This window comes from Lathyrus oleraceus, chromosome 5, assembly GCF_024323335.1.
Source record: "Lathyrus oleraceus cultivar Zhongwan6 chromosome 5, CAAS_Psat_ZW6_1.0, whole genome shotgun sequence".
In the NCBI taxonomy this organism is placed as follows: domain Eukaryota; kingdom Viridiplantae; phylum Streptophyta; class Magnoliopsida; order Fabales; family Fabaceae; genus Lathyrus; species Lathyrus oleraceus.
The window spans coordinates 78,365,300-78,387,152 of NC_066583.1; the positions used below are offsets into that span (position 1 = coordinate 78,365,300).

The window sequence follows — 21,853 nt, forward strand, 5'->3', positions numbered from 1 at the left end:
CATAAATTTTCCAAAATCATAGTTAATCCTTGTTCCAATTGCATGAATGATTCTTCCAAGACTAATGGAGATGGTAGAGACATGATTAGTAGGCACCCAATTTGCTGAACCAATCTTGTGCAAGATGGCATATTTGACAGTTAACTTGCTAGCTGATAGGTGATTCCTACTAGGCCATTCCTTAACTTGGCCAGCTGTTATAGTTCTACAGACCTCATTGTCTGTAGTCTCTAAATCCATCCTCCATTAGTTCCTCTCCCTAGGAACTTGTTGATAATGGTTGGAGAGAATCTTACACACCTACCCCTTACAAAAACCTTGCAAAATTCCCTACTGATCCTTTCAAAAATATCCTCAGGGATATTCACAACAAATTCTTTTACCAACCCCTCACAACATTGGGGTAAACCAACAACTGTCTTCATAAGTCCAACAGCCTTAATCAATTCCATAACTTCCTTTACCTCAACAACCTCTTTTCCTAGTTCTCTTTCAACGACTATTCTCCTCTGGGTTACCAATTTTCATTTTGCAGCACCATATTTTAAGTGGAAAGAGATATTATCTAAGTGAACTGATGCAGCTTTGCCTAGAGACTTCTTAACAGCCTGCCTTTTTGCAGAGGAGATGTCTGGGACATCGTCTTTAACATCCTCTTCAGAGTCAGAACTCTCTCTTTCTTTCTTTTTTCTCACCTCAACTTTACTCCAAGACTTGGATGGTCCTACACCAACAACCTTTTTCTCTCTTCTTACTGTCCTCATTTCAGCCATAGTCTTCCCTTTTCTGGTTCTCAGTTTCTTATCTACACTTGGTTTTACAAGATGGACCAAGGTGTCATCCTCTTCTTCAGAACTTTCTTCCTCCAAATCAATAATATCCTTAGTAGTTTCATGAGACATACTTGCTAGTTTTTTGCTAGGTACATTTTTGCCAAGAGAACACAATCCCTCAGCAGCTACTTCCTTTTCTGACTTGGATGAGTCATCGTCTTTTTCATCTTGCGTTTCCACCTCAGGGGAGGGGTCCTTCTGGACACATTTGGGTTTTTGAGAGATTTGATAGGAGGTTTAGAATATTTGTTGTTGAAGTTGAAAGTTCATCTTCTGCAGGTTATCAGTTTCTTCCTGCTGTCGGTTCTAGCTATGATTCTGTTACGAGAGTTCCGGGGTGACCGAAGGGTGGTTGTTCCAAGAAGGTAACGAGTTCATTGTCGGTTTCTGAAAGTTATTGAATATGGAGGGTTAGAAAAATCTGGAAGTTGTTATTCTGTTTTTTTTGTTGTGGTTTTTTTCTGTTACAACAGGTATATGGAGGTAAGAATCTAGCATTTCATTTGTGGAACAATGAGCCCATTAGACCTCCATAACTTGATTTGGAAGAGGACTCGATCTCAGACTGAATTCAAAGAATTAATTAAACTGAGACTTTGTTGTTCAGTCTCCTTACAGAAGGTATATCCCAATCTCATTCAAGTTTAGCATTCACTAGTAGTTGATGTTGTGTTTCTCTGGTTTCTTTTGTGTAAATTTGCATTGGACAAATTTCATGAATCTTGGCCATGGCTTCGTTTGGGAGTGTTTGCGTTTCGAAGTATAACAAAGCTTGAAGTGTTGGAGTGCATTTCTTGTAACTTTGGATACTTTTTTTTGTAATGTTTATGTCGACATATATGTGGTTATGGTTTGTAATTGGATGTAATTAGAATGGAAATATGAATGTATTATGGGTTTGAATGAGCCCAATTTGCATATGGAATGTAGTAAAGTTGTTGTTACAACACCTGAGTTGCAAGCTATGATCAAAGCATTGTCCAGGAGCCAATCTTCTTTTTTAAGGAACAAAGGAATTATCTAATTAGCCTCAGCCACGTTATCAGCCCTTGAGGAATCAAATTGCACCAAATGGGATGCATTTAGCGCTCAAAGGGTCTGATTTCTTTGCAAGATTCTTTGTTGTTAATGATCATCAGATATATTTTGGCATGTAGGAATTTCCGAACATCTGGTTCTGATGGGCCATTTTCTTTCCATTTAAGTTATACAAGTTCTTAATTTGTTGCCTAAGTGAAAATGCTAAAAACTGATTGAGTGTCATGGAAGGATGTTATTGACATTGGAAACATTGAGCAAATAGTAATGAATGTAGTCATTGATTCCAATAGAGATATAAAAGATAGAATTGGATATGAAATTGATTATGAATGGATTATTAATTGGATGTTAGTGAAATCAAAAAATGAAATTCTAATAACTAAAATAAAATGTCACGATTAATGTGTACTCAAAAACAATGTTCTAGAATTAATCGGCTTACGAAAAATGATGAAATTGTTATAAAATCAAAATAATTCTCAAAAGTCGATTGAATCTCAAAAATCGATTGAATCTCAAAAATCAAGTTTTGAATTAAATCAAATTCGAATCTTTAAAATCCATTCACAACTTCTAGAATTAATTTGAAACTGACGAAATGACTACGGATCATCCGATTAACGATTCAGAGATTGGTGGTTGACTTTGATCAACTGGTTGACCAAAAAGTCAACGGTTGATCAAAAATGCGTATGTTCTCATGGACAAACGAATATGGACCACAACTTCCTAAACCGAACGACTTATGTTAATGCCATGAATCAAAGAACACCAACCAAGCAACAAATCATGGACCCGTACCACTTGGGATGAATCTTAATCAGTGAATTAAGACCATGAGTCTTAACCAAACAACTGAATCATTCAATGAACCAAAGGAATCAGATGCAACCTCCCTGAATTAGGGTTTCCACTATGTTCCCTGGTAAACACCCTTGAACCCATGATTTTATGTTTTTCAAATGCAAGTGGAATGCATTATGATACAATAGATATGTGGATGAGATGGATGTAAATCAAGAGATGCGAATGTCTAGGGATAGTGACCTAGATGAAATTTGTGAAAGGTAGGGTGAATTTTGGGGTATGAAACTGGCTTTGGCGTAAGTTTCAGTAGCGGTTTCCTTGGCAGATAGGCTTGGTGTAGCAGTGCTTTAGATTACTTGCAAACCTGCGTTTGGCTTGTAATCATGCTGCACCTGCGTGCGTTTTGCACTTGATGCAATTCTTTTGTCTTATTTGACATATTACTTGGACTTGGATTATGTAATGTGTATATGGGATGGTTAATTGTTTATGGATGATGGATATTTGGCTATTTGGATAATGGTTAATTATGTAATTGTAATTGGAACTGAATTTGGAAATTGGATATGGATTAATTGGATTTGCACACGGGCTTGGGTAAAAAAAATGGATATGTTAAATGGGCTTAAGGATACAAAATTTTGTCATGGACCAATAGTGATACAAAAAGAAACTTCTAACAAAAATTGTCAAAATTAATTTGAAATTAAAATAATGTTATTTCTAAAATAATCGGCAAACAAAGAAATGATGAGATATTTTCCTCGAAATCAAACTAAATCTCCAAAGTCGATTTGAATCTCAAGAATCAAATTCTGAATTAAAATCAAATTTGAACTTTTAAAAATTCATTCAGACCTTCTAGAATTAATTCGAAATCGATGAAATGACTATGGATCACGTGATTAAGGATTCAGAGATTGATAGTTGACTTTGGTCAACTGGTTGACCAAAAAGTCAATAGCCAAAAATGTGTATTTTCTCATGGACAAACGAATAAGGACCACAACATCTTGAACCAACGACTTATGTCAATGCCATGAATCAATTCAGGTGAACATCGACCAAACAACCGTTCGTACACAAGATCCTCGAATAAGCCATGAATCAGGATTTCAATCTATATGATGTGGGATGCCACAAACTTCAATCCAACTCTGATTTTATCAACCACAAACCCTGAATCCATGATACCTGTCAGCAGATGTTAATCATGACTGAATGCACATGAATGCACATGAATGAGGTCAGACGGATATCCAGTTACAGTCAGATGAAAAAGCGAAAAGGAGGGCAAATTTTGGGGTATGACAGTGGGGCATCAATATGATTGGGATGATAGAGCCCAAAGCTCCCAATGGACATCTATTCATCCTAGTCGTTATTGATTACTTCACGAAATGGGTCGAAGTTGCTTCATATGCTAATGTTACCTGACAAGTGGTTACCCGGTTTATAAAGAAAGAGATAATCTATCGCTATGGGATACCTAGCAAGATCATCACTGACAACGCCGGTAACCTCAACAAGACTATGATGAGGGAGTTATGCGAAGAATTTAAGATCGAGCACCACAACTCTTCACCATACCGGCCTAAGATGAATAGTGTCATAGAAGCATCCAACAAAAACATCTAGAGAATCATCCAGAAGATGGTCAAGACATACAAGGACTGGCATGAGATGTTACCCTTCGCTCTGCACGGTTACAAAACCTCAGTCCACACATCCACTGGGGAAACTCCATATTCATTGGTGTATGGGATGACAGCTTTCCTACCAATCGACGTCGAGATACCTTCACTCAGAGTCATCATGGAAGTTGATCTTGATGAAGCTGAATGGGTTCAATCTCGGTATTACCAGCTGAATCTGATCGAAGAGAAGCGTTTGACGGCTGTCTGCCATGGTTTGTTGTACCAAAGACGTCTAAAACGAGCTTTTGATAAGAGGGTTCTTCCTCATGATTTACACGCTAGAGAACTCGTGCTCAAAAGGTATTCTGCTATTCACTCAGACTCGCGGTGCAAATGGACTCCCAACTATGAGGGACCTTTCATCGTCAAAAAGGCCTTATCAGGTGGGTCTCTAATCCTCACAACAATGGATGGGGAAGATTTTCCCTCGCCAGTGAATGCAGACATAGTCAAAAAATATTATGCCTAAAAATAAAGGATGAAAGTCCGCTAGATTAATCTCTGCAAGGTTAATCTATGCAAAAATGGCTATCCCGATGGATCAAAAAATGAATTGTCCATGCAAAAGTTAGGGAACACATATGAAGCTCGCTGAGTCGAAAAACCCGAAAGGGAGGCTTAGGCAAAAAGGAGCATCCCGGTGGACGAAAAGAATTGAAATGTCTAGGAAGAAGTTAGGGATAAAAGCATTGACTATGATCCTTGAGCCCATACGCTACAAGCTAGATATCAAAGGGTCAAGGACCGATCCAATCACCGTCAGCCGAAGCAAGGTCTTGGGATTCAGATTCTATGGTAGACTAGGGCCAATATTGTAATCAATGGAGAAAAATATACAAAAATATTTCCCATTGTCGTTTAAGTTATTTTTCAATTTTTGCAACACTTTCATTAAGGGTGTTTGCGTCCTTGTACTCACCATATGTGCAGATTTCATATCAATAAAATTCAGTTATTCCACCAAACATTTTTTTTATGTGTTTTGTATGCAAAATAATTGAATTGTCTTACTCACACAATGCTTTAAAATTTTAGGGGAATAATAAAAAGCTACACTAAAGAGAAACACTTTGCATTACTGTTAAAACCCGATAAACTTGAAAGATGATCGGTGACTCAAAAAATGGTTTTACTTGGATACCTGTGACATCCAATCATCTGGGATACCATGTTGGTTCCATCATTTCAATGTTTCTTAACAGGCGGAAAATTCCTTGGCAGCAGTGTTTGCACCACTTAGACTTCACGACAATTATGCTCTAATCTTTGATGACGAGTCAGAGTTCCCATCACAATAAAGACATATCCCTACAAATGACAAATAAGCAAACAAACATGCATCATAAAAAATAAGCATACATCATGCATTACATATAACATCTTCCCTACACTGGTGATAGAACTTCAACCACCTGTTCAGGAAAATTTCGGGCACGTCGGTATTTAATCCCCTTCCACCTCGAATACCTGAAAAGCTCCCAAAATTCTTGTATTCAGGTCCAAGAAGATTAAATAGGGGCAGCTGTGGTACCCTAAAATTTTCCCTCCCCTTTCTCACCTATCCTTCAAACCACTTGATCAGGAGATCACTTGCATACATTCATAATTCATCCATATGTATTATTCATCATGGACTCAGGATAAACTTGGGCTTGTGAAGCTAGGGTTTGTATGGATATCAAAGCTCAAAGACATGATCTAATCATACCATCAACCTGGGGGGATGTGAAACCCTAAAGATGGTGGTGGAGGCTTGAATTCTACCAAGTTGTGACCAGACAACCTAGGACCTTCAAAACCCTAATTTCTCAAGGCAGGACCTCTTGGAGCTTCCCTAGGCCTTATCTTGGTCTCTAAAGCCCTAATCAGGAGATGGTGAATCAAATGAACTTGGTGGCTTGTCTGTGCATTCATGACCCCTCAATCTCCCCACATTGTCAATTTTCTTGACCTAACCTCTCTTGGAGCATTGGTCTTGGTTCAAAGCCATTGGTGTTATTCATTTGGGTGTGTACACATCTTTAATCCTGGTCATCTAAACAACCAAACCCCTTGTGTTTCAGGCCACTTGCTAGTCACGCTACTGGTTTATACATGTTATATCAAACCTTAACCTATTGGTCAAATTTCATGGCCTTGTTCATATACATTATCAGTCAAGTTATTTTCTTTCCAAAAGTCAAACATTCAAGTCATGATTAAACCAATTGTAAAACCAATTTCAATAACTTTTCAAACCATTTCGATTCATTCCATTTCATTTTAAACCATTACATATGGTTCTACACAAGAAAATACAAAATTTGACATTTTTGACCAATTGTTGACTTTGGTCAATAGTTGACTTTTTGGTCAACTTTGACCAAAGTCAACCCAAAACCCTAATGCCCTAAATTTTCACCCTAATCATCAATCCATTGTCCATTTACAAGAAAAACACAAAAAAAAAGAATTTTGACAAATTGTTGACTTTGGTCAACAATTGACTTTTTGGTCAATAGTTGACATTTTGATCAACTTTGACCAAAGTCAACCCTAGGCCCTTGGTCATCCCTAATCACTAAATGACTGGCCCTAACTCTCATTCCATTCCCCATGTCCATGTTTGCCTTAATTTAACCATGTGAACTTGATTTCTTCACTTTGAAGCTTGGTCATGCCATGAACCTTTGGAGTTTTGCTTTGACAATTAACTTCCATCCTGTTGCATTTGCCCTGCTATACCAACCTGCTGCAATGCCTAACCTGCACAAACCAAAGTCACAACCAACATAAAAGCCAAGCCTTGAAGTGTTGCTAACATGCCATGAACTAAGACCATAAGTGTTGTCAATGGCCAAGCCAAAACCTATTGTGAGCATGAGCCAGCAGGACCTAATACAAAGACACAACCATTGTTCTTCAACACATTTAACATTGCCTTGCAAGCACCCTGCACTAACCTACATCAGCCTGCACAGCAGAGTTGCAACAACTGACCTGCAAGCACACTCAACCCTTTTCACTGCAGCAAAAATATACAACCTTATTGCCTTGTTACAGAACATGCATTCACCACCAAACAAGTACACTAATCACATGGTCAAACATGTTATATGCCTGGCTAGTTTGTTAAGGAAATTCACATGATGTTGGTCTTGCATTCACCTTAATACACCCTGCAACATGGAGAGATACTGCAGCCTGCAACAGGAAACATCCCTATTGTCTAGGATCAAAGTTTTGTTGCACTAAGCCAAAAGGGCAAGCAAATTGGTCCTGCTGGAAGCCAATGCATATTTTCAAACCAAACCACATTGAATCCTACAACAAGAAGCACATGAGAAAATCAACTTAAGCCACAAAAATATCATTCAAGTAGTTCTGTAACATAAAGCAGACCAAGCCACCACATGGGACTGCAATTTAGCAGCAAACATTCCATTTCAATGCAGACCATGACCAAAGTATGCACAACCAAAACACAACATCCTGCAACACATTGCCAACACTTTGCATCAATCCAAGGCACAAATCCATTGAATTGTAGTGCACAACCTGTGGTAAACCCTGTGTTCATCACAAATCCTGGCCTAAGTCAAAGTGCAACAGGCGGCAGTAATCAGACACATACCTCAATGGACATTTATTCTTGCCAAATGAAGTACTCCACAACAACATCACAACCCTTGAGATTTCCAGCTCCTACCTGCATCACTTGAAGCAAGACAAGTCACAATTGGAGCTAGCTGTGCAAAATGACTATCATTGGAATCATCAGTTAACAAATCATTTAACCTTGCAGCAAGACCAACTTACTACCATGGTCTAACCTTGCAAGGTATAACAGGAGCCAAGGCAATGCCTTCTGCGGCATCTCAAGGCAACATCAAAATTGATTACTAGCATCTAAACATGGTTATGGGCAAGAAAAGCATGGCATCATGAACAACCGTGTCACATCCCACACATACCTTCAACAAAGCATGTATACTACAACCAACCACATTGTGATAGCATCATAAAGGAAAAACAATGGCAATTCAACTAACACCACATAACATAAATTATGAAAGACATCCACCATCTGCTTACCTCATGTTGCAACCTATAGACATGACTTGGATGCATAACACAAACTCATCACCATGCAAAATTACTGATAGACATGAAAGGAAAGGTAAATAACATCAAAAGATATGATAACCTACAATTCACTAACCAAGTTGGAGTTAAGAAGAGACCTGTTCAACCAGTCATCAATCAAGCCTTGGAGTTCATGTCCATTTAAGTAATAACCTGCACCACCAGTCAAAGGTTTTCTTCACTTATTAACCCACTAACGCAATCAATCATAAACTGAGTCATGTATAACTAACTGAGTTCAACCCAAACTCAGTGAGCCAAGGTTAACTAACTCTTAACCTAAAGCTAACTGAATCCAAACCTCACTCCAAACCTAGCTAATTCCCAAACCTCCTCTCTATTTAAACAGTTCCATCATCATCTTTTGAGCACCTTGAACACTTTGCTCAAAAATTCACTCACTCTGCAACTCACTCCCTCACCTTCACTAAAACTCTATCTCTCCCAAAAAGCCATTGAAGCTTCACATTGAAGCTTCAATCTTGCTTAAGCTTAACCACTGCTATTCCATTTTCGTTGCTCAATATTCTCAAATTCAGTAGAAGAAGAAGAAGAAGAAGAAGAAGAAATAGGAAGAAGAAGCGTGCAAAGTAAAATCAAGAACTCGCCGACGAATCATTTCGATCATCTTCTCCGGTATGTAGTTTTCGTTTCATTCGTTTTTGCTTGCTTTTAGCTCACCAGTTAGAAGAATGTGGTATGAGGAATAGAAACCCCATGGTGTAAGATTTTAATTGATCCCCAACGTCATTTAATTTTAACTTAGAATCTTAGGGTTCCTCCCAAAATCCTTTTGATTCGGGTGATCCAGGAACCAATCCCCCAAATGGATCCCATTTTCGTCATCAACGTGTTGGTGTGCATAATATGGCGGTTAGAAATTAGGTTTTAGCTGCCACCTCCGTCGGCACGGTGGCTCACGTCCAGTGACGGTGAGAGTATTTGAGCATGCAGAGTTTGTTCATTCAAACTTGTTCACTTGTACAAGTCAACAGGGAGGTGTAGTGGGCTCAGATTATTAAGGCCCATGGTGATTCATGTTTTACACCGCCTTTTTCCATCACCCCCCCCAGTGTTACAAAGGAGAGTAGGTCTTGGGCTTTCCCAGGCCCACTGGTTGTTTTGGTGTTTCACCATGTGAATTTAGTTTGCACCCCCCAGGTCTGGAGTGAATATTGTGATATTTTTGGCTCAGAGGCCCACTTCCGTTTCTACTGTGTGTACCCCCTTTTTTAGGATTTATCCGGCTGGACAATAACTCCATGGGCTCAATTAACTGCCCAATAGCCTGGATCTGTTTTAACCTCAATTTAGCCTTGCACCCCATGCTCATTTTATTTGATTACTTTATTCTTCTCAATTGATTTTTTGCAAGTTGATTAATTAGAATAATATTAGCTTAATTAAGTTAATTGACAATTAGGATTAATCTAGTTCTTAGAATTTTAAGTAGAACCTCATTCAGGATTAATTCATATCTTTAGGATTTCCATTAGAATTAAATAGGACTTTCCTTAATAGAGATTTAATTAGGTTTTTAGATTAGGCTTGAATAAATTTAGAGCTTGCCATTTCTTAACATTAGGTTAATTTTCCACATTAGGTTAGAATCAATTTTAGGTCATGAGTAAATTTGGATATATTTTGGTAAATGATAAGTTTGCCCTTATGGGCTTATTTTTGGTGTTTTGTGATAAAATTGCATGGTCCCCTTAGGATTAGAAAGTGGCTTAGAATTCAATCATTCCCTTACTATTTTAGGACCTAACATAGAATTCTAACCAATATTTGGACCAATTTGCATATGCTCCCTTAGGACTTCTAACTTAGAATTTTCAATCAAATTTCTAAAGCATGATCCCTTAGGATAGTTTCTAACAATTACTAATTTTAATTAGACCCAATCCTAGTCCCTCAAAACAAAACAAACCCCATGATTAAATTAATCAAAAGAAATTTTGATTGATTAAATCCTTTGAACTTGTATAATCCCACTGTCTAAATTGAGTGACCAAAAGACCTTTGGTCACTTAATAAGACTTTTCTTCCAAGCTGTAGAGCTCAAGGCCTCAACTCAAAATCTTCGACCAAGGCATCCTCAGTCATACCAAGCAGCAGATTATTCAAGCACATCAAAGGTGGAAACTTCAACACTTGTTAAATCAAATTTAGAAGTGTGTGACACGAGCGTTAAGCAATAGAGAAAGAGTGAGACTAGAGTATTCCTACCCCCATTCTGAATATCTTTGGGTATGGGACGTATGATCCAGCGCTCATGGTATTCACCTCTATTCATAGACTTTAGCACAATTCTAACCATACGATTAACAAGTCTATCTTCACAAAGTAAAAACAACAAAAGCAAGGACAATAATCAACAAATTATTAATCATGAATCATGTTTTACGATACAAGCCTTAAGTAATAGAGAAGGAGTGAGACTGGAGTATTCCTACCCCCATTCTGAGTATCTTTGGGTATGGGACGTATGACCCAGCGCTCATCGTATTCACATCCATTTATAGACTTTAGTGCAACTAGAATCAAACTATTGATAAGGTCTTCGTCAGTATAAGAAACAACTACAAAGACTTTTCTCCCTTCGCTTGAAGTTTAAGACGAGAGTTACATGCCACGAGCCTTAAGTGGTAAAGAAGGAATGAGACTAGAGATTTCCTACACTTATTCTGGATATCTTTGGGTGTGAGACGTTTGGCTTGTTTCTTATTGTATCCCCCTTTACCCATAGACTTTAGTGTGATTCTCATCTAGTAACTATCAAGTCTCTCCATTCCATTCATATCATTTTAATCTCAATCATCCATTTCTTCTCGCCTCCATTCAATTTCTTTTCAGCCCTAGTGGGATGAACTACGGTTACTCTAATTTTCTCATTGCACTGTGAGAATATGTAGGCACGAGAGTGCAAATCCTTGGCGAGCATACTTCTAATTATTCCTCCTTAGTGTTAGGGCATCATCCATATCTTTCACTATCCATTATCTACCGTCGATCATAAACCGTTCACCCAGTGACATATTATACCTTTGACATCGAAATACACTTTCTTTGGAATTACATACATACCCTTTTAGGAAGCCTAATGAATAGTCCGCTTTTGTACTTAGAGTTGTCTAGCTTATTGCCAAACATTTAATTCCTTCTTTTTGGCCAATATGTCTATTTCCCTCTATGGTACAAATTCCATTTCCCCTATGGATTCCAAGATACCTTGACTTTTGGTTTCAAACTAAACCTTTTCAGTCACTTATCACCAGATACTCTATTCTGTGACTTTGGTCACTTCAGCCCATTCATTTCCATGATACCTTCATACTCTACCTTCATTCACTCCATGTGGTATACCTATCCTATGATCCAAATACACTATACCTTTGTGCTCCATCTTGTACCCCTTTTTGTGAACCAAGAGCCGATTTGTTTGTCTTGTCAGACCTTGCAGCTTAGACAGACATCTCCTTACGTACTTTGCAGTCGTATTTAGGCAACCCTTTCTTTTCGGTTATTCCAATACAGTGATACCATGTCTTAGACCCCTCACTTGTTGGTTCATACCAGTTTTACTCTTCGGTTCACATTTTCACCCCTTGTTGGAGTTCAAATCATATTATCCTTTGGTACAGACCATACCTTTGGTCACACTTCTTTTCATCTCCCATCGCTAGTTCTTTGAACTACGGAGCTCTAAATTCCTCATTGCACTATGAGGATACATAGGCTTGAGGGCCCTAATCCTCACCAAGCACTCTATCTATTTCTTTTCCTTTCCCCATTATTTTGCGAGTATTCTTAGATCTAACACCTATTCATGCAAGAACAATCGAAACGGTTCCCATGGAGTACATGGATGTTTGGGGTGCTAATAACTTCCCCTTGCATAACCGACTTCCTTACCCAGTATATCTTTTTCCCCCGGGTTTTATCGATGTTTTCCCTTCCCTTTGAGGATAAATAAAGTTTGATGGCGACTCTGTTGTATGTTCGAGCGTGCGATACGTTCAGGTATATTTCCACTAGCACAAAGTCACCTTCTCTAAACACACGAGGCTTGGCCTTCTTATCAAAATATTTCTTCATTCTCTGCTGGTACATCTGACCATGACATATGGTAGTCAACCTTTTCTCTTCAATCAAATTCAGCTGGTCATATTTGGTTTGGCACCATTCAGCTTTTGTCAACTTAGCTTCCATTAAAATACACATTGATGGGATCTCAACCTCTATTGGGAATACAACTTCCATACCATAAACAAGTGAGAAAGGGGTTGCCCCTGTTGAAGTGCGGACAGATGCACGGTACCCATGCAAAGCAAATGGGAGCATCTCATGCCAATCTTTGTAGGTCACAACCATTTTCTGAATGATCTTTTTGATGTTCTTGTTTGCAGCTTCAACAACCCCATTCATCTTAGGTATGTAGGGAGAAGAATTATGGTGTGCAATCTTGAAGTATTTGCAAAGAGCTTCCACCATATTGTTATTCAAGTTTGATCCATTATTAGTAATGATATTACTGGCACACCATACCGGCATATAATATGATTCTTGATACACCTCACAACAACTTGCTTGGTTACATTCACATACGATGCCGCTTCAACCACTTTGTGAAGTAGTCAATAGCCACCAAAATGAAACGATGTCTGTTCGAAGCTTTGGGCTCAATTATACCAATCATATTAATTCCCCACATGGAGAAGGGCCATGGAGAGGAAATGACATTCAACAGTGTCGAAGGAACATGAATCTTATCTGCCGAAATTTGACACTTATGGCATTTCTTCATAAACATGCAACAATCAGATTCCATTGTCAGCCAATAGTAACCTGCTCTCAACATCTTCTTAGCCATAGCATGTCCATTGGAATGAGTACCAAAGGAACCTTCATGGACCTCAGACATCAATAAGTCTGCTTCGTGTCTATCCACGCATCTGAGCAAAACCATATCAAAATTTCTCTTTTAAAGCACACCACCGTTCAGGTAGAATTTTCCAGCTAATCTTCTCAAAGTCTTCTTATCTTTCAAAGATGCCCCAGGCGGGTAAATCTGACTTTGGAGAAAACATTTAATATCATAATACCATGGCTTTTCATCTTTGATTTCTTCAACAGCAAACACATGAGCTAGCCTATCAAGACGCATCACCGTTAAATTAGGAACTTCATTCCAGAATTTCACCATGATCATGGAAGCCAACGTTGCAAGAGCATCTGCCACCCGATTTTCATCTTGAGGGATATGATGAAACTCAACCTTTGTAAAGAAAGTTGATATCCTCCTTGCATAATCTCTATATGGTATCAAACCGGGTTGATTCGTCTCCTATTCACCTTTGATTTGATTCACAACCAAAGATGAATCTCCATAAACGTCAAGATATTTGATTTTGAGATCAATGGCCTCTTCAAGCCCCATAATGCAAGCTTCATACTTAACCATATTGTTCGTACACTTGAAAGTAAATCGAGCTGTAAATGGAAAATGAGTTCCTTGAGGAGTAATAATCACTTCCCCAATGCCATTACCATATTGATTAACAACTCCATCAAATACCATGCCCCAACGGGAACTAGGTTCTGGCCCTTCTTCAAGCAATGATCATCACAATCTTTCATCTTCAGATATAAAATCTCTTCATTGGGAAAATAGTATTGTATTGACTGATAATCTTCAATTGGTTGGTGAGCCAAATGGTCAGCCAAAACACTACCTTTGATAGTTTTTTGAGATCGGTATTCAATATCATACTCAGATAACAACATCTGTCAACGGGCAATCCTCCCTGTTAAAGCAGGCTTCTCAAAAATATATTTGATTGGATCCATTTTGGATATCAACCAAGTAGTATGATTCAACATATACTGATGCAAATGCTTAGCAGCCCAAGCCAATGCGCAACAAGTCTTTTCAAGCATAGAATACCGAGTCTCACAGTCGGTCAATTTCTTACTGAGGTAGTAAATTGCATATTCTTTATTTCCAGTTTCATCTTGCTGACCAAGAACACATCCCATACTCTCATCAAACACGATCAAATACATGATCAAAGGTCTTCCTTCAATAGGCAGAGACCGAATCGGAGGCTCAAGCAGATACTCCTTGATACTATCAAAAGCTTTCTGGAAATCTTCGGTCCAATCACGAGACTGATCTTTCTGAAGAAGCTTGATTATAGGCGCACATGTGGCAGTCATATGTGATATAAATCTTGAGATGTAATTAAAGCGGCCGAGAAAACCTATGACTTGCTTCTTAGTTTTGGGCGCATGCATCTCTTGTATTGCTTTGACCTTGGTAGGATCAACTTCAATACCCTTCTCACTGACAATAAAGGCCAACAACTTACCAGAACGAACACCAAAAGTATACTTATTGGGATTCAAGCGGAGTTTGTACTTCCTCAAACGCTGGAATGTCTTCAACAAATGTTCAACATGTCCTTCTTCATCACTTAATTTTGCAATCATATCATCAACAAAGACTTCGATATCTTTATGCATCATATCATGAAAAAGAGTGGTCATAGCTCTCTAGTATGTTGCACCAGCATTCTTTAAACCGAAAGGCATCACTCTATAACAGAATGTTCCCCAGGGTGTAATGAATATGGTCTTCTCCATATCCTCGGGTACTATCTTGATCTGATTATAATCGGAAAATCCGTCCATAAATGAAAAGACTTTGAATTTAGTTGTATTGTCTACCAACATATCAATGTGTGGTAGAGAGAAATCGTCTTTCAAACTAGCTTTATTCAAATCTCTATAATCAACACACATACAGACTTTTCCATCCTTCTTTGGGACATGCATAATATTGGCCACCCACTATGGATATTCGGCGGTAACAAGAAAACCAACATCAATTTGTTTCTGCACTTCTTCTTTGATCTTCACTGCCATATCAGGATAAGTTCTCCTCAACTTCTGCTTGGCCGACGGGAATTCTGGCTTCAACGACAATCTATGCTCCAAAATCTCAGAATCCAAACTAGGCATGTCTTGATATGACCAAACAAACACATCTGGATATTCTTGAAGAAGATCAATCAACCCCTTCTTAGCCTCTGGACACAGTTGAGACCCAATCTTGACTTCCTTCACATCATCTTTGGAACCCAAGTTGACTAACTCAATCTTCTCTTCGAACGACTGAATGACTTTTTCTCATGCTCAAATATACGAGATGATTCATCAGATATTTCTTCATCAGTCTTTTCCTCATCCTCAAACACAGGGAAATCAAAATTTGGAGACGGAGTAGGAGCATTGTATTCAATGGGTTTGGGAACCAACCTGCATAATGATTTGATATTTTGATTTTAGAGAAGTGAATTTGTGACCAAATATTATGCAGATGGAGAATTATTATTTATTTATTTATGTGTTTTGTGATTACTATTTTCAGAAAGGCAAAAAGTAAAAATAAAACATCATAGATGTGGATGAACTAGAATTTCATTTTATTAATGATAATTGAAAATGCCTAATAATGGTCACTTCTCTCTTAGGCATAGGAGAAGAATTTTTCTTAAAACATGAAAAACAAATTACTTAGAGCGATGGACAATAACGGGAACATCAACAGCAACCCAATTGTTGCAAGTCTTGTTGTGCGTCACAAAGTTGGCGCAGTCTTCAGCTTCATCATCCTCAATTACAATAGCTAAGTGTTGTTCATTACCATGAATGAACTCTCCACTAGGGAAACTCGGTTGTACTTCTTCATCTTTGACGTTGAACGACCCTTGTTGAAAACCTAATCCGGCACTATTCTTGTTCTCTGCAACTTCTACCATACAACCCCACTGATCTGTACTGCCTGCCTTAATAGCTCTCTGAGCATCTTTGAAAGAAGACATAGGGGCCCCAGTTTTCTTCACCTCAGCAATAGACAAGGCTTGGAACGGAGTCCCAACCTCCTCCTTAGCTTCAACATATGTGAAAGATAACATATGGCTTACTAAGAGTGCTTGCTTTCCACCAACAACGACTAGTTTGCCGTTCTTCACAAATTTTAGCTTCTGGTGTAGAGTAGATGTTACAGCTCGAGCTTCATGGATCCATGGCCTTCCCAATAAACAATTATAGGCTAGGTGGATATCCATTACTTGAAAAGTAATTTGGAAATCACTCGGACCTATCTTCACTAGAAAAGGTCCACTTCTCCAATGACGGTTTTTCGAGAACCATCAAACGCTTTAATGATCACGCCATTGTACCTCATTGGGGCGGCTTGGTAGGAAAGTATGGATAGAGTTGATTTGGGAAGTACATTCAGAGAAGAACCAGTATCAACTAGCACATTGGACATCACATCCTCCTTGTAGTTCATCAAAATATGGAGCGCCAGATTGTGATTTCTGCCTTCCTCTAGAAGCTCTTCATCACAAAAACACAGATTGTTGCATGAAGTAATGTTAGCCACAATGTGGTAAAACTGATCCACAGTAACGTCGTGCTCGGTATAAGCTTGCTCCAACACATTATGCAATGCTTCTCTGTGCGCTTCAGAATTCATCAGCAGAGACATCACTGAGATCTTCAATGGAGTTTGAAGCAGCTGATCCACCATGTTAAACTCACTTCTCTTAATTAACCTTAACATTTCATTATCATCATTAGGCTTCAGCTTGCTGTATTCATCAGACTGACACACTGGAGCACTAACTAGATTCACCACAGGCACATCTACCTTCTCACTAACTGTAGCCTCTTCTACATCCTTTGGAAAGACTGGACCAAATACACGAGCACTATGGGTCACCTTCATAATATCATTTAATATTCACAACAAAAAATTTCGTGGGCAATGGAACCTCTTGACCATCCTCCACCATTGTGGCATTATACTGATAAGAAACAACTTTATTGGATGCATACGGGACAGGGCCCGCTAAGCATATTACCAACGGCGATACCGATCTGTTGACGTTGTTGTTGTTGCTGCTATCAAACTGAATTACTACCCGCTCAGGGGTCTTGAACACTAGTACTATCACATTGACATCATCTATATCCCTTGACTGTTGAATCTAGATTACATTCTCATCCATCAACTTCTGGATATCTCTCTTGACAATCATACACCGATGAGGGTTCACACTGCAGATTGTATAACCATCGTGGTTGTACTCACAATCACTGATCAAACACAAAGTCCTATGCATCTCTACCAAGGACCTACGGATACGTCGTACATCTAAGACTCAGAAATTTCCTTGGCAACCATCCACCATATTAACAGAAGCATTACCATGAGCGGGCAGCGAATTAGCTTTCACATTCGGTGCACGGTCCTCAAAGGACATCATCCCACTCTTTACCAGCTTTTGTACTTCCTACTTCACCGGGTAACAGTTCTCAATATCATGGCCAGGAGCTCCTAGATGAAAGGCACAATGGAGTTCAGGCTTATCCCTCCATGGAAGTGGCTCGGGACTTGAGGTGGATTTCTTGGTTGGAGTAGGTTCTTGAGAACCAAAGACGGATATAACTCTGCATAGGACATAAGAATAGGGTCAAAAGAGACCTTATTCCTCTCAAAGTTTTGTTGTTGATTATTATTGTTGTTGTAGTTATAGTTGGTTCTTTGTTGCGGTTGTTATTGACGTTGTTGTTGAATTGGCACTGGTTGATTGTTGGAATTGTTTGAAAACACTGGGATTACTGATGAAACTTGATGTTGATGCTGACGCGGTTGAGGGTTTCTTTTGACACGAGGCCTCCTTTGCCTCCCCACGGACACTGCATTGGTTTCCCCTTCCCTTTACTTGGCAAAACCACTTCCATACTTCTTACTGGTTGAAGCTTCTTCCTTGGACAGACGTCCTTCACGGACTCCTTCCTCTAACCTCATCCCCATGTTTACCATCTCGGTAAAGTCCCTAGGGGTACTGGCAATCATGCGTTCATAATAAAATGAACTCAGGGTCTTCAGGAAAATCTTTCTTATCTCCTTCTCTTCCGGTGGAGGATTAATCTGAGTGGCAAGCTTTCTCCACCTTTGAGTATACTCTTTGAATGTCTCTTTATCCTTCTGAGACATAGACCTCAGCTGGTCTCTATCAGGCACCATATCCATATTATACTTATACTGTTTAACAAAAGTTTCTCCCAAATTGTTGAACGTGCGAACACTTGCATTGTCTAGCCCCATGTACCATCTCAGAGCAGTACCAGTCAAACTGTCTTGAAAGTTGTGAATCAATAACTGACCATTATCAGTTTGAGTTGACATCTTTCTGGTGTACATCACAAGGTGACTTAACGGACAAGTGTTTCCCTTATACTTTTCAAAGTCAGGGACTTTGAACTTCATCAGGATCTTCACATTTGGTACTAAGCAGAGTTCAGCAGCACTATTACCAAACATGTCTTTTCCTCTCAGAGTCTTCAACTCCTTTCGCAACTCAAGGAACTGATCCTTCATCGTGTCCATTTTCTCATAAACATTTGGTCCCTTAGACGGCTCAAAATGGTAGATGGTGTCCTTAATGCGAGGCAGGGTATGAACAACTGAAGGCGACACAGACATAACCGGGATAGATACCAGTATAGAAGTAAATGTAGGCGCAAACCCTTCAGGCATAAAGTTTGGTGGCCTCCCCCATGGGAATCCAGCAGGCATAGTCAGATCGGATTGAGTAGCAGTAACAGGCATGGTTGAGGTAGCAACCTCGGAGATGATAGTCCTCTGGGGAGGAGTTATGGGAGTTTGTGAAGACTGATTCTACGCAGCAAGAATAGACTCCATCACGACATTCAGCCGAGCAATCTCATCCTTCAGTTCTCTGTTCTCTTGTTCCAAATGCTCCATGATTCTGGGTTGATTAGCATGAGTGTTGTATCGGTGAGTCAGCTTGGCTGAAGCACAGAAGAATAACAGATAAGACATTTGGCAGAAGAAAACATGTTATACAAATGATGCATGAAATGCAATGTTTTTGTTTAATTTCAAGGAACATATTATTTTATTTTCAAATATATAATAATAATAACAATTTGATTGACCATAAAAATCTCTTTTATTCATAAAATTTGGAAGTATTACATTGAGTACAACTTCAGAAACCAATGTACAAATACAAGAGAAAAGGAAACTAATCATCCTAAGGATCCCCTACCAACAGTGTCAAATGATATGGCTGTAGGCGTGTACTTCCTTTGGATGCGTCGAATCTCGGACTCAAAAGAAGTCTTCATCTAAGCCTTCTCAAGGACAAACTGATCAACAATCTTCTTCCAAGCATCGGAAGGCTGAGGCATACTAGAGGAAGATGGACCCTTTGGCTCTCTCTGGCTCGTCACTTCTTGGTCTTCAAGAAGTTCAATAAGTGCGCCTTTGTCCTTTGACTCAAGCTGCAACTCCTCACGCTTTCGGCTCAAAGCATGTAACCGCTCTTCCCACATATCTTTCTCTTGCTTCATCTTGGCGAGTGCGTCTTCCAACTCCTCTACATCTTGGTTAGGGAGAGTTAATGGCTCAGCCATAACCAAATACATAAGTCTCTCACAAGCATACGACATCTTCAATTCCAAAGCTCTCTTCTTCACCCAAATAGTGTAAGCTTCCAAAGCTACACTATTGCACGGACCAAGCTCGGATCTTCCTTTCCTATGCATATTATGCCAAGCATATATCATCTTTTGCTTCAAATGTTGGGTATCTTTACCCTCTTGATAGAAAAGACCTTCTAACTGAAGGTTATTAGGTTTATCTCTCAAGGGGAACCCAAGTTGGCGACAAGCCAAAGCAGGGTTGTAGTTGGTTCCTCCTTGCGTACCAATGAGTGGCACATTAGAGAATTCACCACAACTATCAATAATATCCAAGCCACTTAACATAGGATCATACCAAACAATGTCATCATTAGTGAGGACATAAGTCTCTGAGACCACCGTAGACATTCTTTGTTCTCCACAAAAGTAGGCGCCTGAGGCAAGTGCGAAATAAACCACTTGTACAGAAGAGGAACACAACACACAATAGTCCCACCACCTTTAGAATTCCTCAGATGCAAAGAGAAGTATAGATCACTCAACATAGTAGGCACATGATTCCCAATCAAGAAGATTCTAATGGTGTTAACATCAACAAAACCATCAATGTTAGGGAACAAAGCCAAACCATAGAAAAGCAACACAAAAACGGCTTCAAAAGCGTCCACGCCACCGGCTTGAGCAAAGGCAGTAGCTTTCCATATGAGAAACTCAGAAGTCAACCCAAAAGTTCCTCCTTTCTTCACCCAATGAGCCTCAATGTCAGACTTCTTTAGATGAAGAGCTTCAGTTATGATATGAGATCTAGGAATCTCCTCCAATCCACTAAAAGGCATCTTTTCAAAAACAGGTAATCCCAAGAGATGGGCATACTCCTCTAACTTAGGCATAAGCTGGTAATCGGGAGAAGTGAAGCAACGCTAGAGAGGATAATAAAACTGAACCAACACACTCAAGAGTCCTACAACTACAGTAGTAGATAACAAAAATAGAAGCTTCCCATGATGTTGCTTGAAGAACAAGGGATCTAATACAAAGGATGACAACTTCCTTAGTTCTTTCAAATCAAGACATCTGGAACTGTACTTCTTAGTGTTCCTTCGTCCATAATCTATGGTCTAAAAATATTTGCAAATAAGACCTTAGTTCCTTGAAGTTACTTTTTGTGCGATGAATGTTATGATGCACATGAATGCAACAATCACAAATAAGGGATCACACACAAGGCAAACAAACAAATGTCAAGGGATGAATCAAGTCATTGTCAAGATCAACCATCCATTTTGGTGGATTATGGTTTTAACCTTATCAACACCTAAGTTCCATTGATATTGGCAAAACTTGATTGGATCAACCAAAAATCAAAGGGTTTATTGTGAGTCACGAGCATGGAGTCAGGTTAAGAATCATCCCAAAGGAGTGTACTAAGGATAAAAACCTGTGGATCATGTTCTACAAAGTTCCCAAAGTCTTAATCCCATCTATCGGATATTATAGGTTAGGATGACTGACTCATCAACCCATAATATTCTCAAGAGAAACTCGTCTAAGTGTAGCATCGCGTAACAACTGTTATCAAGTCTACACCTGAACAGTCTCTACACTACGTCCTAAATAGGCCAAGTTAGGTTAAATGTTCTACGGTTCTCAGCTTCTCGGACCCCAAATCAGAGAAAGTAATGCCTAACCACAAATAACTTGTGTGACATCAATATATCCAAAAGGGTCTCCACTGAGTAGATGGGTCTCAACCCAACTTGTTAAGGACTACCCCACACAAGTCTAACATGACTATACCATCCTCCTATCTTAATTGCACTCAAG

The 21,853-nt window shown here is 39.1% G+C and overlaps 1 protein-coding gene across 1 annotated transcript; it reads right to left on the reverse strand.

Annotated features, from left to right (window-relative positions):
- Nucleotides 1-230: 230 nt before the first annotated feature.
- On the reverse strand, nt 231-16,389 carry LOC127078840 (uncharacterized). The gene is made up of 4 exons (XM_051019261.1): nt 16,212-16,389; nt 1,159-1,220; nt 696-1,031; nt 231-509 (listed from the first exon to the last, which is right to left on the reverse strand). Exons 1-4 carry the CDS (start codon nt 16,387-16,389, stop codon nt 231-233), a joined length of 855 nt encoding a protein of 284 aa, XP_050875218.1.
- Nucleotides 16,390-21,853: the final 5,464 nt, after the last annotated feature.